The sequence below is a fragment of the Acipenser ruthenus genome, chromosome 6, assembly GCF_902713425.1.
Source record: "Acipenser ruthenus chromosome 6, fAciRut3.2 maternal haplotype, whole genome shotgun sequence".
NCBI lineage: Eukaryota > Metazoa > Chordata > Actinopteri > Acipenseriformes > Acipenseridae > Acipenser > Acipenser ruthenus.
The window spans coordinates 26744037-26760803 of record NC_081194.1 but is presented as its reverse complement, the minus strand read 5'-3'; the positions used below and the strand labels follow the sequence as shown (position 1 = coordinate 26760803).

General features: G+C 38.4%; 1 protein-coding gene across 5 annotated transcripts in view; it reads right to left on the bottom strand.

Annotated features, from left to right (window-relative positions):
- LOC117410908 (sushi domain-containing protein 4-like) overlaps positions 1–15183 on the bottom strand; it is a 37408-nt gene extending 22225 nt beyond the window's left edge. For 2 of the 5 annotated variants that reach the window (XM_059025289.1, XM_059025293.1), the window contains exons 1-4: positions 15066–15139; positions 14509–14672; positions 9072–9275; positions 6490–6669 (exon numbers count right to left, since the gene is read on the bottom strand). In XM_059025289.1, coding sequence (XP_058881272.1) covers positions 6490–6669; positions 9072–9275; positions 14509–14641 — 517 coding nt within the window. In that variant the 5' untranslated portion in view covers positions 14642–14672; positions 15066–15139. Of the gene's footprint in view, positions 1–6489; positions 6670–9071; positions 9276–14508; positions 14673–15065 lie in introns of all 5 variants that reach the window. The other 3 variants (XM_059025290.1, XM_059025291.1, XM_059025292.1) reach the window with 3 other exon arrangements.
- Between the last annotated feature and the right edge of the window lie 1584 nt (positions 15184–16767).

Sequence of the window (16767 nt, the reverse complement as noted above, 5' to 3'; positions counted from 1 at the left end):
TGGGATTTGTACCAGGGACCTCCTGGTTACAAGCCCTTTTCTTTAACCACTGGACCACACAGCCTCCTACATAGACAGGCCAGCCATAATTAACTAATATATACAGGTCTATTATTATTATTAATTCTGAGAGTCACTTTCATCATTGTCACTTATTAGCAGTTTATTACGCTCAAGCTCCTCATCTTCCTCAGCTTCAATGGCAATGATAGAGACCCGGTGTTTACTTACAATATTTGCCAGCAGACCCGGCGCGTATTGGAGACAGGCGATTATTTGAGACCTGGCAATTATTTGAAGTTTTACAGTATGCAGTATAAGGAGTGTCCTCTTCTGGTGCTGCTTGATAGTGCATGTGCAGCAATGTGCTTGTTATTTAGTATGAACATTAACAGCAATATGCAAGCCATGTGAACTTGTGCCTTGCTAAATGAAGACCAGATGTATAGAAATATTCTGTATTACAGACTCTTCACAGTGGGATATTCAGCACTGAAAATAAGTGATGTGGTCCAATTCATCACATTACACTTCATTGATTAACTGTAACAAGTCACACAAGATCTGTGCAGCCGCCTCCATTGTGCTACATGCATGTTCAAGGTGAGGGTGGGAATGTAAGGGGGTCTGTGTTGGCTTAATAGACAGATGATCAGTTGAATGCCAGCAGAATGATAGTGCTCATTTAACAGAACAGGGATCCTACATATTGTAAGGATATCGTAATGTTAGCAATACCATCTTTTCCAGAGTGCACCGCAAGCATACCCTGGTGGCACCACTCTCTTAGGGAGCAGGTGTGGAGTTCAGTTATATAGCAGCCATATCGTTGGGCTGTTTTATTACACTAACAAACCCATTTCCCTTTTGACCTAACCTGGATTCAAACCCTGACTTTCACAGGTGTAATAAATCGGCAGTAAACTTTGGCTAAAGATGGTCCTCATAAGGTTTTGTCACAATTGGACAAGGTTTACATAGACATGCCCGTCTCCACTATATCCCCCTGTGATAAGCATTCCCAGAGGAGGCTAATTATTTAAAAATATTGTCCAAAAGCACCACCTCCTGGTTTACATTTAATTAAAAAAAAATAGAAATAGGTTGAAATAACACACTCCTTTAGCTTTTCAATTTGGAAATGGAAGCAAAAATACATTTCCAATAAATACTTGTATAATTTTGGAGTCTTGACCGGAGGGTCATGGGTTCAATCCCAGGTGGGGGGGACACTGCTGCTGTACCCTTGAGCAAGGTACTTTACCTAGATTGCTCCAGTAAAAACCGAACTGTATAAATGGGTAATGTATGTAAAAAATAATGTGTAAAAAATAATGTAATTATATGTAAAAATAATGTGATATCTTGTAACAATTGTAAGTCGCCCTGGATAAGGGTGTCTGCTAAGAAATAAAATAATAAGAGATTGAAGTAATGGAGCGCTATAGGGCTGCACTGGCATCTTTTTATTGCTGTATTTAGGTGCATAAAACACATTGCCCCAGATCTTTGACCAATTCTTTCTAATAGATGTTAGTGGTCAATATGTGGAAAATATTAAATGACCTTGGGGCAACGCGTTCTTCATATAGAAATGACAGCCTTAATGGACCACTATATACAGTTGTGGCTGACGTCATTTCAGTAATTAATAAAAGTATGTAAATTGCATTGCCCTAACCCTAATCCTAACCCTAACCCAACTATTTTTCCTAAAAGATATGAGTCTATCTTATACGAAAAATGTGGCATTGTCTTGGGGCAAGGTGTTCTTTACATATTATTATTATTTCGCAGATGCCTTTATCCAAGGCGACTTACAGAGACTAGGGTGTGTGAACTATGCATCAGCTGCAGAGTCACTTACAACTACGTCTCACCTGAAAGACAGAGCACAAGGAGGGTAAGTGACTTGCGCAGGGTCACACAATGAGTCAGTGGCTGAGGTGGGATTTGTACCAGGGACCTCGTGGTTACAAGCCCATTTCTTTAACCACTGGACCACACAGCCTCCTACATAGACAAGCCAGCCATAATTAACTAATATATACAGGTCTATTATTATTAATTCTGAGACTCATCGCTGTCACTTATTAGCAGTTCATTACGCTCAAGCTCCTCATCTTCCTCAACTTCAATGGCAATGACAGAGATGTCTATGTAGTATAAAAAACAATAGATTATGGTGGGACAAGATGGTCTTCGTTGACAAAACAAACTGTAGCAGGGCTGAGGCCTGCCCCTGTAAAATAATATATATGTTGAGTTTATAAATAAAATAGTTTGGTTGGGTTTGTAAATAAAATGTTTAACTTTTGTAAAACAAAAGTTGCCATCCAGCACACAGTTTGTTTTCACAAAAGTTACACATTTTATTTACAACCCCAACCAAACTATTTTATTTATAAACACAACACAAATATAGTATTTTTTACAGTGACAGGCCTCAGCCCTGCCATACAGCCTTAATTTAAAAAAACTGTATATTGCCTGAAGGGAAATAACGCAGATTAATTATTTATTTATGCATGTAAAACATGCATACTCCAAACTTTAGTTGCTTTTTCAAAAAGATATGACTCTACAATATAGGTTTGAAAATAAATGTATACCAGAAAAGCCTATTTTTAGACTTTATTCAAATGCTACAGTAGTGAATTTGAGGCTTCAGACAGCAGTGCTGTCAGCAAGAGCTCAGAATTCCACCTGTTCCGGCTTTTCCCCAGTGGCATATTGACTGGTGAGATTGCCTATTAGATATTTAAAATGTAAAACATTTACACAGGTTTATATTTGAAATGTCTTACACTGTTATATTTAGGAATAACATGAAGAGACTGGCAGGACAGGGGCTATTATGGCAGGGCTGGGGTTGGAATCCCCTCCCTGTTAAAACATTTGTGGAATGTGGGCAGGTGCTAATTGATTCATTGATAAATTACACCTGCACATGTGGTATAAAAAGAGGAGCAGAGCAGTAGCTCCAGTGGAGCGTCAGTTTAAGGACTGAGCACCAGGCTGTGCACACTGGACCTACTGTAGCGTTTGCTTGGGTGCTTTATTGTGTACTTTGGTTTGTTTAACTATTTTGTTTGTTTATTTTTGCTAATAATAAAAGTGTGCGTAAACAGCTTTTTAGGGGCTCCCGAGTGGTGCATCCAGTAATGACATTCTGCGTGGAGTACAGGATGTGCCCTATAGCATGGAGATCGCAGGTTCAAATCCAGGCTATGTCACTGCCAACCGTGACTGGGGGCTTCTAGGGGGTGGCGCATAATTGGCCGAGCGACACTCGCGTAGGGAGGGCTTAGGTTGGCAGGGTAATCCACAGTTAACCGCACACCAGCGACCCCTGTGGCCGACAGGGCGCCTGCGGTTCTGCAGTCGAGCCATCATATCTGTGTTGTCCTCCGGCACTATAGGTCTGGTGGCCTCACTGTGGATCCGCAGTGCAAAAAATGACGGATTGGCAGAATCACGTTTCAAGGGATGCGTGTTCCAGCCTCCATTTCCCAGAGTCGCCAGGGGGTTGCAGTGGTGAACCGGGATACAAATAATAATTGGGCATTCCAAATTGGGGAGAAAATTGGGGTAAAAAACCATGATATACAAACATGGTCACCAGTCCAAAGTGAGTGCTGCAATGCTCATGGTGCAAATACAATATATCATGAAACAAAGTTCAGTGTTGTCCATTTGTATGCTGGCCTGCAGCAACGGATCATGTTAGCCATCTAATAACAACAAGCAAGTATAATTAAATACGACAAAACAAACAAAACACTCACGATAGACAATACAGTTGTTCTTCCGGTTCAGCGTTAACCATAACAAAGGAACAGATCACTTCGCTACGTCCCCTTTTATACCGTCAATCATGACCCCTTGGTTAATGGTTGCAACCGCTCCTCCAATCTGTGGCTGCCACATGGTTTCCCTTCCGGGTCGATGATTTTGTGTACCATAGCTCCGCCCCTTTTCTAGATGGCCGACTTCTGCCTAACCCTGGGAATTCATTGTCTGGCTATCCAGTCCAGGGCACTCTGTTCCCTTTACACAGCGCCCTCACAGGTTGGGAGAGAGATTTATCACCAAGAATCATTCTGTCTCTGTTACACAATGCTAATAATTATGAGTAAACAATACGATAGTTAAACGATCGTGTTTGTAAAGACGGCATTTATGCAGTTTAAACAAATACGTATAGTTAAGAAGAAACATGTTTATCGTAAAATATATGAATGTTTTATTTTAAAAGTATGAATGTTAAATAGTTTATTTTTGTATAAAATGATTCCAGGTGTAAATGTTTGTTGAATAATTAATCCCGTTAGGAGTAGGCGTGGCTGGAGATTATTTAATGCTGTGTCTTTCCTTAGGAGAGGAGAGAGGATTATTATGTCAGTCAGTGTATTTACAAACTGCTAGTCGGTGAGCATCAGTTGTCTTTTGCAAAATTTGTGTGCAGTACCCAGTGCCAAAATAAACATTTATACCTGTGAAAGCTAACACAGTGATCGTTTCCTGCGTGGGAAAGAACTATGTGTTCCTGTGAAAATAATGTGATGGAGGGTGGGGATAAGCTTGTGCCTTTCACCCCATTACATAAATCAATATAAGAATATATGGGAGGAGAGCTATAATGCGGGGTAGTTTTACCTTTTGGGAAGGGACTGAAGTTACCATTTCCACAAATCAGACCAACTTTTACTGAAACCGCACAGAAATAATAGAAGGGAAGAAACCATGTATTTTCTATTATTAATTCAAACATCTTGCCCAGATATTTACGTATTTATAAGCATACAGAATTATACAAGCCTTTGTTGTTGTGGGTAGTCTATAGGCTAGATTGCTCTTACATTTTAGAATAATAGTAAGTCAATGCATGTCGTATAATATATATATATATATATATATATATATATATATATATATATATATATACACACACACACACACACACACACACATATTAGGACTGGGACGAACACAGGATTTTCATGTTCAGATATTTGCTCATAATTTAAATATTCGTTTGGATATTCGTTCGTTTTTCAAAAAGTAATAAAACCCATTATATTGCTCTGAACGCAGACAGAGACAGCATAGCAGCAGGGGCAGGGGGTGTGGCCGTGGCCCTGTGTGTGTGCCTTTATTTTACAGCAAGACCTTACAACATGTAACACATTAAAACAGAAAAATATCCCAAGAGTAAAGAATAAGTTATGTAGGACTTACTTTACCCCAGTGAATTAACTATAAAACAAAGGATGCCAAATAGCAGTTCAAGTTTAAACGGTTTTGTTTATTCCTGAAATAAATAGTACATAAAGGTGACAACGCATTTTATTTATTTTTCCTTGCCATTGCCGTTTCTTCACATTAAACAGTGGCCATCGACATGTTTTTATAAAGTAATAACATGAGGTTTACTTGTGCCTTTTTGTAGCTGAACAAGCAAATGGGGTTGAATACTTATGCAACTGTGATTAATCTGTTTTTTCCCTGTAGATCTTTCTTATTTATATTCTATATGCATTTTTTTTACTTTATCAATATGGAGTAGTTTGTGTAGATTCTACATGTAAAGTCTAATTTGAAAGCGTCGTGGACTGCTCAGGTGCCAACAAAATGTGAAAACTTTGCAGGGGGTGAATACTTCTGCAAACCACTGAATATTCTTAATTTCAATTTACTAAATTGAAATAAAATGTAAAACTTAAATCTACTCTATCTATATTTAACTGCATTTAAGTATGGGAGACTGGGATGGCTCCAATAATTAAAGATAAGAAAAGGATGAAAATGAATTTACTGAAGATATGATGTTTATTAGTTACTGATTTGCAGTTGTGTTCAAATGAGGACTAAAGTATGAAATACTGTATTTAAATCCTCATTAACCTGGACGTATTGTAACATTTCATATCAATAGTATTAATATTTGCTGCTCTTAAGTCTAAAATGTTACATCTGCATGACAAATCATGGATATGTTCTGATAAATCCTACATAGCGTTGTGATTTTTAAAATTATGTATTTAAGTTGCAGGGTACAGTGCTGTTGTCCCTCTAATTACAGAAGTTTGTGTTCAGAACAGTAAATGGCTCCCCTGTGTGGCAAGTTTTTAAACTGCAGTTTTTTTGTTTTTTTTATTTTATGCATCGTTAGCATTAAATACACACTGTTATAATAGTGATTTGATACTTTTTGAAACGATAGCTATAAGGATAGTGGTAGTGTTTTTAAAATGTAATTTTTTTTCTGTTTTGAATTTTTTTTCCAAAAACATCTACTCATCCATTTTTGCTGTAGTCTGTCAAAATAATGGTTTAGTGTTTCAAGGTACAGTGTAGGTATAAACATAATGCAGCAGTATAGCACTGTATCAAAGTCAAATTACAACCATGCCAAGATGTTTCTGCTTGACAAGAACCACTACATTAATAACTACAGAAATGTTCCCCATCCAAACAATACAGCACCTTGACAAATGGGCAGAGTATCCCAGGTTCCATCATCTTGGCAGACTGAGACCATTTTATCCATGTCAGGATAGTGGATCTGGAATCCTTCGTGGCAGATGATTATCAATTTATCTCCAGGTCTGTAGGTCTTGTTATAAATTTCAGCATCTTCAATATATGGAATTAGACAATCTGTAACTTGAAATAGGACAGTCAAACACTTGTTCCAAAAGCATAAACTGTTTAAATATGATAACAAATCTATTCATAAATGTATATTCTAATTGAAGATCGAATCTAAATAAGGCTGTAAAAGTTTAAATGTGTAAAAACTGAAAGACAACTGTAGACAGAAACGGTTAAAGCAATACTGGCTGGTATTTCAGACCCTGATTAGCACCCATCTTTGACAACCTAAGTAGGTAAGTGTGGCAGTGTGCTCCGCCCCTGAGTGTATTTTGTGTTATATTTTGCCTGTGGTGTGTTAATGTTGGCTGTTAGGTGAGTAGTGAACGGGAGAGAGCGGAGGAGTAAAATAAAGTAAAATAATAATACTAATAATAATTCATAACAATTGTTATTGCGTGCTGGTAGGACCAGCACGATACTGGTTTGTCTATTATGACTCACCGTGTTTGTTTGTCTGTTTGTCCACTGTTTGTTTGGTGTTAGTCCATTTTGTTTGTCTGTTTATTTTGGCCTCAAGAGCCGTGTGCTCTTTTTGTTTAAAACCTTTTACATTGTTCACCATTAAACAGAGCAACAGCACAATTCACATTTCACCTCGCAGTACTGTGTGTTTCCACCGGGTCCGACGTCACCACTACAGCCTGCTTGTCACAGTAAGGTACAGTATATCTTAGGTGAAGATGTTTGTTAATTGGGTTAAACATTTAAGGAGGGGACTATTTTACTGACTTAGCATTCTTTCTTTTTGTACAAGAACAACAGAACCAAAAAGTATGTATTTTAATTGCAAATGGCAGCATTTGGATAGATGTGATTGATTGTGCAAACAATTCCATAGTACTGCAGACCAACATGGAAAAGAGAGCTGCTCTATATAGGTGGTAGTTTGCAAACTGCATTTAGGTATTTGATTAACCCTTTGCGGTCCTATGTTGGACCTGGTCCGACATTACAATTATTCCTATCCGGTCCAATGCTGGACCCTGTCCGATATCATCAAAAAAACGCAAAAAAAGGGTTTCTTTCGTTTTTTCTCTGGAAAAAACAGAGAAAACCATTAAATGGCCAAGTGGGAGCGACAGGAGCCGAGACAAGCCGGAAAAAAAGGGCGTATCTCATGAATAGTCATACTTGCCCCTGACATCAGATAACGGCGGCCATAAGGAAACAAGCTGGCTGTTATTGCATGAGTGCTTGGAGAATATCACAGACATTTGCAGAGCTTTTTTCAGATGTTATAGTAATAAAATAATGACTTGGCTAGCACTATTGAGGCGTTTGGTGATAAAACGAGTGATCAGGAGATGATTGATCGGTATGCACAACTATTATTATTATTTATTTCTTAGCATATGTGAAAGCTATAGCGAACGAAAGGGTGGGGCGGGGCTGGAGATGCCTAGTGAGTGCTTTGTTGATATGCAGGGTCTTTAAAACCCGTTTGACTGTGGGAAAAAAAGCACGTCTAAAATTAACTGCGCGTGTGAAAATAAATTGGACCTTACACGCCTGACACGCACTTAATAAATGGACTGCAAAGGGTTAAAATGCTTCTTGGGCATTAGTCAGCACTGGTCTATGTGCAAGGCAGCCTGCAAGGAGGCAGGTACACTTAATCATGATTGGATTGCAATAGGTGGGGCCGGCATCTATCCAGTATGGGTTACTGTCAAAAGCCCCATTGTAGCAAGGATATGGGACCGCAAAATAGAAAATCAAATCTCACAGAAAGTAGTGTGGGGGGTACACTCCCATCTCAGCCAGAGCTTGCTCTATTAGGACGCGCCAGTGACATGCTGAACCATTATCCTAGCTAGTCCCTGGGCATTAAAGATCCTATAGGACATCTTTCAAAGAATGGCAATTCTAGGTGGTAATTGGTATGGATATGTTCTCACCAAATTCAATAAAACCTCCCCTACCCTGACTAATTCTAAGACCCGTAATTCTGATTTCTCCTCCCTTTTCCCTTGTTCACCACTGTAAGGAAGAGTATCTTCCCATTTGGTCCTACCAGGTTACAGAAAGAATCTGATATTTGAATAATATTACTTTCATAATAGGTAGCACTTGACAAGACATGCTCACTTTTTTGTCAGAAATGCGTCATGGATTTATAATAAATGCATGACAAGGAGAATATCAGCATAAAAGCTATTTAAATTACTCATAGTACATAGTAATGTTATTTTCATACATGTATATGCCAAAAGCTTTAAAGTCTTGCACTCAGTGTTCTATGTCGCTTTTTATAATCTGAAACTTTGTGTTTACTACACAACCTTGTAATGCAAAAAAGGCAATTATGTTGGCTTATGAGGTCCAAAAGAAAACATTTCCCTGGCTACTGCACCATACTTCAGTCACATGTATGAGAAAAAGCAAAGTGATCCATTTCAGTACTTTCTCACCTTCAGGTAGGCACACTGGTTTATGACTTGGTTTCCAGCCCGTGGAGCCATTCTGGTATTGAATGCAGACCATCTTCAATGAGCCTTTTAGCCTATACCCTTCCAGGCAGTTAAAGTGTGCAGCAGCCTTTTCAAAGAACACACCTGAGCTCGGTGTCCTGTTTCCATGTTCAGGGAACCCGGGATCGATGCAGAACTGCTGATCTGGAAAGCCAAAAAAAAAAAAAACTTACACTGTTCTTTTATTTTCATTTAAAAGATTAAGCATCGGAATTTTCATGAAATGCATTTTTATTGGCTGTAAATCAAGGATGTCACTTTAAAAGTTCTTACTGTATCTTTCAAAGTAATCAAACAAATAATTTAATAATGTCCGCAAAACAAGTAATGTAATCAAAATCTCAAATCATTTAAGCATGATCTCATTTTAAATGTAGAATTCAACAGATTAAAGTAATAAAAGGTGCTTAAAATGTGACCATGCTTGTTTAGTTTTACATGGGACAGTGAAAAAATAAAACACATTTTAAGTGGTTCAAATGTACTTTAGTGGAAAACCCAATAAAATCATACAGCTGAAGGCCATAATTCACATTGGACCTTCTACAAAGACATGTGCTAAGTTCATAAATTTTACAAGAGATTGGGATTCAGATCCTGAGAGAACTACATTTGTGTCTCAGTATCCAGAGTCTTTGTTTAAATAAACCACCCAACAAATTTGAAATATGCCCTTTAACACCTGGCTTTGAAATTGTGATCCATTACTCGGATCCATACATTAACATTATCCTAAACTACTGTGGGTCACTACGCTAACAAGTTTGTTCTATTTCCATAGCTTAATTTAGCTTGCCAATTCAACACAGCACTAATACAGACACCAGAGGTGGACTTGAACATCATCTGATTAACTGAATGCTTTCAATATTAAAGGTTTGAGCAACAGTGCAGCACAAAGCCATTATATTTCTACTGCTTTGCACTAGCCTAGGGGTCTCGTCAGCCCATGTAATAGTGGTGGTTTGATTTAAGCCAGGCAGCTATTAAAAAAAAAAAAAAAAATGGCATTTTTTTATTATGGAGAAAAGAAAATCACACTATAAAATACTTGTCATGTGACTTGCAGTTAATTTTCAAGGTCACCAAGGTGACCACAATGCAATGGAGAGATTTGCGAGGCTGTGTGGTCCAGTGGTTAAAGAAAAGGGCTTGTAACCAGGAGGTCCCTGGTTCAAATCCCGGCTCAACCACTGACTCATTGTGTGACCCTGAGCAAGTCCCTTAACCTCCTTGTGCTCTGTCTTTTGGGTGAGACGTAATTGTAAGTGATTCTGCAGCTGATGCATAGTTCACACACCCTAGTCTCTGTAAGTTGCCTTGTCTGCTAAATAAACAAAAGAATCAAAAAAGCTTTTCATTTGTTATGTAATATTTTGTAATGTTTTTCAGATTAAGGAAAATAATCCATGAGTTGTTCGTGTTGTACAGTTATTAACAGCAGGTTAATCAGAACCACAATCCAAAATGCAGTGGCTATGCTACCTTTTCACTTCCACAGCCAAACAGCAATCCTTGCAATGCTATTAGTACCAGTAGTTTTAAGTTTGGACCTAAAAACTAACAAAGAGCTTAATTTCAACCACTTTAATCTATTCAGTTAAACCATTAGGATTGCTGTTTATCATAGAGTGAATATGTTTAAGACGGCTTCATCAGCAAATTAGAAAACAGAATTGTATGTCCACAAAAGTGGAAGAAATAAACTGAGTGTTTGACTCTCCTATTTCAAGTGTTTTAAAAAGGATTTACTTCATGGAGTGTCTTGTTTATTTGTTTTCAACTGCCCCCAGACTGTATTATACCCAATAGAAGTAAGTGATTTTGAAGGATGATCGTAGAATGAATACTCTGTTAAGACGACGAACTTGCTCAAGCAGTATCCTTCCAAGGGTGACCATTCCCCCCGCTTCCCAATCACCTGTTTCAGTAATTAATGGTTTTACCCGCTGGAACGAAGGAACTTTGAATTGGTCAGCTTGTGCCTCGAATGTATCAAACAGCATGCAAATCCAATGAATTTATTAACACATGGATAGAGAACATTTCAATTGAAAGCTGTGCAGCAAACACTTTTTCACTCATCCTTCACAGCTAAATTACAATGACTTATTGAATAAGAAACATGTGCCAATACATTATTTTGTTTACATCTATGCCTAAGTAACACAGACATGTTAAAAATGCTGACACAGTTAAACGTTACGGTCCTGACAGATTCAACATTACACACAAATCAACAAACTGCAGTGGGATTTAACTGTTTATACTGCAGTGAACAGTTCCTAGGTGAATTTCTGTTATTTAACAGCAATAATCACACCTGAAAAACAGATGTTGCCCTATTTATACTGCAAAATAACTAGAGTAACTAGCATAGTACATCCTACGCTATGGCAAAAGCATACCACAGGACTGTAATTAACCAGCTGCAACCCATTCATTTGTGCAAGGCTTAAGACAGATGGAGGTGGGGAACACGTCTCCTTTTTTCCAATGGAAAAGTCTTTCTGAGCATGTGGTGTTGTGTTTAGAAATGGCACCCAGTGGGCGAGAGGCTTAAACTGTTACATCATTACCAATTGTGAGTCAACTCCTTTGGTGCAGTAGTCTGATGTTTAGCTTGGTGGTTAAATTCAGTCATTTGAATAAAGATATTACTATTGACAGGAATGTTTGTATTGATATTGTGATTAATCAATATATTTAATAGGAGTGTAATGGCACACTAATGGTATGTTACGATACGTATTGTGATATGCTGATCACAATACATTATGTATCACAGTACATGGTCCTGATGGGCTTGTATGATGCATAATGATATCACATGATCGTCTATTGATAGACAATTTTGTTAAAAGTAAAAATTAGATAAGGAGAGTATGTAGTCATACTAACTATAAAACACACATATTCTTCATTCAAGAACCATTTAACCATATATTTTTTCAGGAGCCTATAGTATCTCCAGAGCTTGCTCCCTCTAATTTTCTGTTCACACAATGTACCATTTATTTCTATAAGGAATTTCCTCCTTGCGGCTGAATAATATTGACATTGGCATCAGACACATACTTACCTCTCGCCTACTCAGCTTGCTCTTTAGTTGAATGGCAAGACGTTTGTCTTTGAACTGTATGATTTGCGTTTTGCGTCCAGTCCTTGCCTTGTCATTCAATTCAATGGGCCAAGATGCCAATTCATTACACAGTGCACCAGCATGAACTGGATAAACTATGATGTTATTTCGAGAAATGTTCTTTCTCTGCACAGATAAAATATTTCCAGCCGATTTATGATCCATGATGTGTAAATACAAATATTAAAACTGTCCGGGTTATTTATTTATTTCTCTTACAAACTTTTAGCTACATTTTAGAGAGTTTAACAAGAAAAAAGTGATAGTTCTATAGGAAATAAGACTGACAAAAATGGAACATGAACCAGCAAATTCACAAAAGACCATAACACATAACTCACCAACTAAAGATCTTCTGTAAAAATAGCGTACTGTGTACAGCAATGTTGCATGATAAACACATTTTTTAAAGTTACCACTGTGACAGAGCTGCTCAGATAGCCCATGAATGTAGAATTCAGGTGTATACTGGTAGATACAAGATTTCTGGAACTAACAGCTCTGTAAAATATGGTCCCCCCAAGTTTTTCCTCTTTTCTTTCAATTTAAGCAAGAAAAACTCTTGTGCCAATAAGTCTCTCTACAATCTTCTGAACCTATTGGCCACCTTTATGCAAAAAGGTTCTGGTATCCAAAAAGCCTTCCAGCCCTTAGGCATCAGATCATGCAGCACGTGTTTTCTGTGCATTGCGCTTGTGTGGCTCACCAATGTTACCCCATTTGGTTCAAATAGTGTTTAAGTTTACTGTACACCAATAGACCTTTACTGCCTGTTCTGGGTCTGTCATTTCCCATTGGGTTTGGCAATTCCCTAAGGAAACACATATTTTTGTTTAATTCTAAATTGCTCTTGAAAATGTAAAATAATTCCTGTATTTGCTGTTTAAAAGTTAGAAAACAATGAGCAGTTAAAAAAAATCAGCAAAGCATTGGTCTGTCATGAAGACAGAGTGATCTTCCACTGCCCTGTCACAAATAGAACAAAACCTGATATAAGAAACCCATGTATTCATCTACTTTATACAAAATGGATATAGTTTATAAGAAACTCAAGGAAAAAGCTTCAGCCTTGTCACTTTCCTATAGTTTTATCACAGAATGTAATTATAGATACTTTCTTTTCATGAGGCTTCAATCAAATTTGGAAAAAATGACTGATACTAGGAGGGGAATTTCAAATATAAACACATTTGAGTACTCAAGCACTACACAATTCTGAGAACTCAAGTACTTGAATGTTTCCTGGTTGTAACGAGAATCAAGCAAACAATTTATGAGACGTTTATTTTGCCTAGCACTTGAAGTGTGTTTGCCCAACACATCAAATCATGGCAACGTGCACAGGCTTGCAAATATGCTCAAATGTAAATGATTAATTTCAGTGTTTTGGAAGAGTGTTTTGTTTTAACAAGTAGGGCTTATACTTGTCTCGTTGTACCATCATTATGAAGCAGATTCAAATGATCAAATCAGTCCAACACATTGTTCACACATCACAAGCTTTCACAAAAACAAACCTCCTGACAAGAAAACACACTGTATAAGAAAATAATTCATTAAAACTTGAGTAAATATGATCTATGGGCCCATATTTTCAAAGTGCTTCCTCCATTCTTTAATTATGTCCTATTTTTTGAAAGGAGAAAGAAAACAGGCTAATGTTAAACAATGAACGTCTTGAGAGTGCTGAAGAGAACCTGAAATATTTAACTTAGTTGTTTGGTTTTAGCTTTGTAAAAATGAACAGGCGTTTTACTTGTTTGAAAAAATAGTTAACTAAAGACTGGAGTAAACACTTTGAAAATATGGTCCATAGTGTCAAGAAATGCAAAAGAATTGCATCATAAAACTGCACAACGCAACTCTGTGGAAGTTGTGTTTTGGTGAGGTCTCTGGCTAGTATAGCTGTATCAAAACATTAAACGTACTCAAAGTAAAGTAAATGTTTCCGTGTATAATTTTGGAAACAAGAAAGCAAATTAGCTCAACTGTCATTGCACAGTCAAAATAGTAAAACGAGAACTTCAGTTTTGCCCACTAATGTTAACATTTTTTATGTTAACAGACTATAATTCACGTGGGTTGTTCAGATTCATTTTGCTGGGTAACTATGACTGTGGATAACACATTTGATAATAATAATAATAATAATAATAATAATAATAATAATAATAATAATAATAATAATAATAATAATATAACTTCACACATTTAAATGATAAACTGACAACGTACCTACGGTGAAGTCTGCAGTGCACAGTAATAATAGCTGTAGATGAAGCCATAAGATCAAATGCAACAGTCTCGATTGGGATCTGTAGCAGGGGCATATTAACGGATCTACACACTTCATTACATGATGATGCATCTTTTATCAGCAAACATCAGCTCGCAGTGGTCTGAAATAAGAAGGTATTACAGATAATATTAATCTGGACAGGCACTATATAAACCTAGCATCAGTATCTTATGAGCATCACTTAAAAATGATGTCTTTAAAAATCATAACAATTTAGTAATAATGATACAAAAAATAACAAAAAACCCATACATTTTATTTAAGAAATAAATGCACATGCATTAACTGTTTCCATGCATGTACATTTTATGTTTTTTCCAAGGCCTAGAATATGTTACATTATTTTACTACGTACTACCACATTCCATAACAACAACCTGCCAGCAACATTACTTGATATACATTTATGTAAAATTGCATGGTTATTTATTTAATTGACATATCTAAATGGTAACAGCTGTAGTTATTTATATTATACTTTAACGTCCCATACCGTTGCTTACCTGCAAATGTCATGCATGAATAAAAAAAATCTGCTTTCCTCCTCCTACCCTGCAGATGCATGGGGTCGATCTTCGAGACTAGGCTGATTTCCATTGAACCGGTAGATAACACGTACGCGCTCAGTGTGCGGGTGCACGAGCAGGGGACGCGCAGTCCCTTGATAATCTTCTCCAAGTAGCCACGTGAATGCATGTGGAGTGGGCTATATATAAGGCAATGCCACCCGGGTCAAAAAGGCGTTATTTAAGTGGTTGCCAACCATGGTTCTGTGGACCCCCTGTGTCTGCTGGTTTTCATTACAACTGAGCTCTCAATTACTTAACTAGACCCTTAATCGAACCGATGGTCTGTTAATTAGACCTTTTTAACAGTTGCAGATTTCAAGTTAGCTATAACATTTGATAAGTAACTTGAACTCTGCAACTGTTAAGATCTGAAAATAATTTAAAAAAATGTCTAATTAAGCAAATTATCAGGTCAATTAAGGGTCTACTTAAGTAATTGACAGCTCAGTTGAAATGAAAACCAGCACACGGGAGGTCCTCAGGACCAGGGTTGGGAACCATTGATTTAAGGTGCGTTTTTGCGCTATGACCAGGTCATCAGGTTGTGTGTTTTCGCGATGCGGTCACTGGACCAGTGAACCGAGTTTGTGGCACGGTTCCTGGTTGTAACCAGAGGTATTGTGGGATAGAGGTTTCCTGTCAAGATTATCCAAGGCAACTTACAGAGACTAGGGTGTGTGAACTATGATCAACTGGGCAGCAGGGAATGGGCGAAATTGTAGATGAACATGGACCCAGTAGCAAGGGTGCTATGGAAGACGGACGCGGGGAGAGCACCGGACGGAGCTACAAATTCTTGCCGCTGCCATCCCACTCCCCCATTAACACCAACCACACTGCTCGGAACCCAACAACGGAGAAGCGGAATAGAAACTTCTGCCACTGCACAGCCACCCGTCCTCTCAACAACCCCAGGGCAGACCATGACAGCGTTTCTACTACCTGACACAACGATACCCAGAACTATCAGCGGAACCGAGGAAACCACTGCCCCTCCCACCGCAGCCATCGCTGGACCCAGACTGAAGCTACCCCGCTTCACCGGTCAGACCTCCCTGGATGCCTTCCTAGCCCAGTTTGAGCTAGCTGCGGAGAGACATGACTGGAACCTCCCCACCAGAGCTGCCTACCTGTCATAATCCCTGGAGGGTGCTGCATCTGAGATCCTATTGTATCTAAACCAGATCTGAAAGAGCCAACTATGGAGCCCTTTTAATGGCTCTAAAGAGACTATTCACGGAGGACCCCTCCTACCTGCTGCTACAGGACCAACTGCGCAACCGGAAATGCGTAACTGGGGAGCGACTGGGAGCGTTGGGAGCAGACATCGTCCGCCTGGCCCAGAAAGCCTACCCAGGTGAGGATGACCGCTTCACCCAACGTATCGCGCTGGATGCCTTCCTGCGCAGCCTGGAGCCCACAAAGCTACGCCACCAAGTCTGGCTAGCCACCCCGGTCACCCTGTACGCGGCCATCGAGAGAGCTAGGGTCATTGAAGCATTATGTATTGGTATAAAACTTCTGACAGACATATCTATGACATTAGTCAGTGTTATATACATAACCAACCTGTCAAAGGTTGCTTAACCAGGACCCCTTTCAATTCAAAGATGACCACCAAAACAA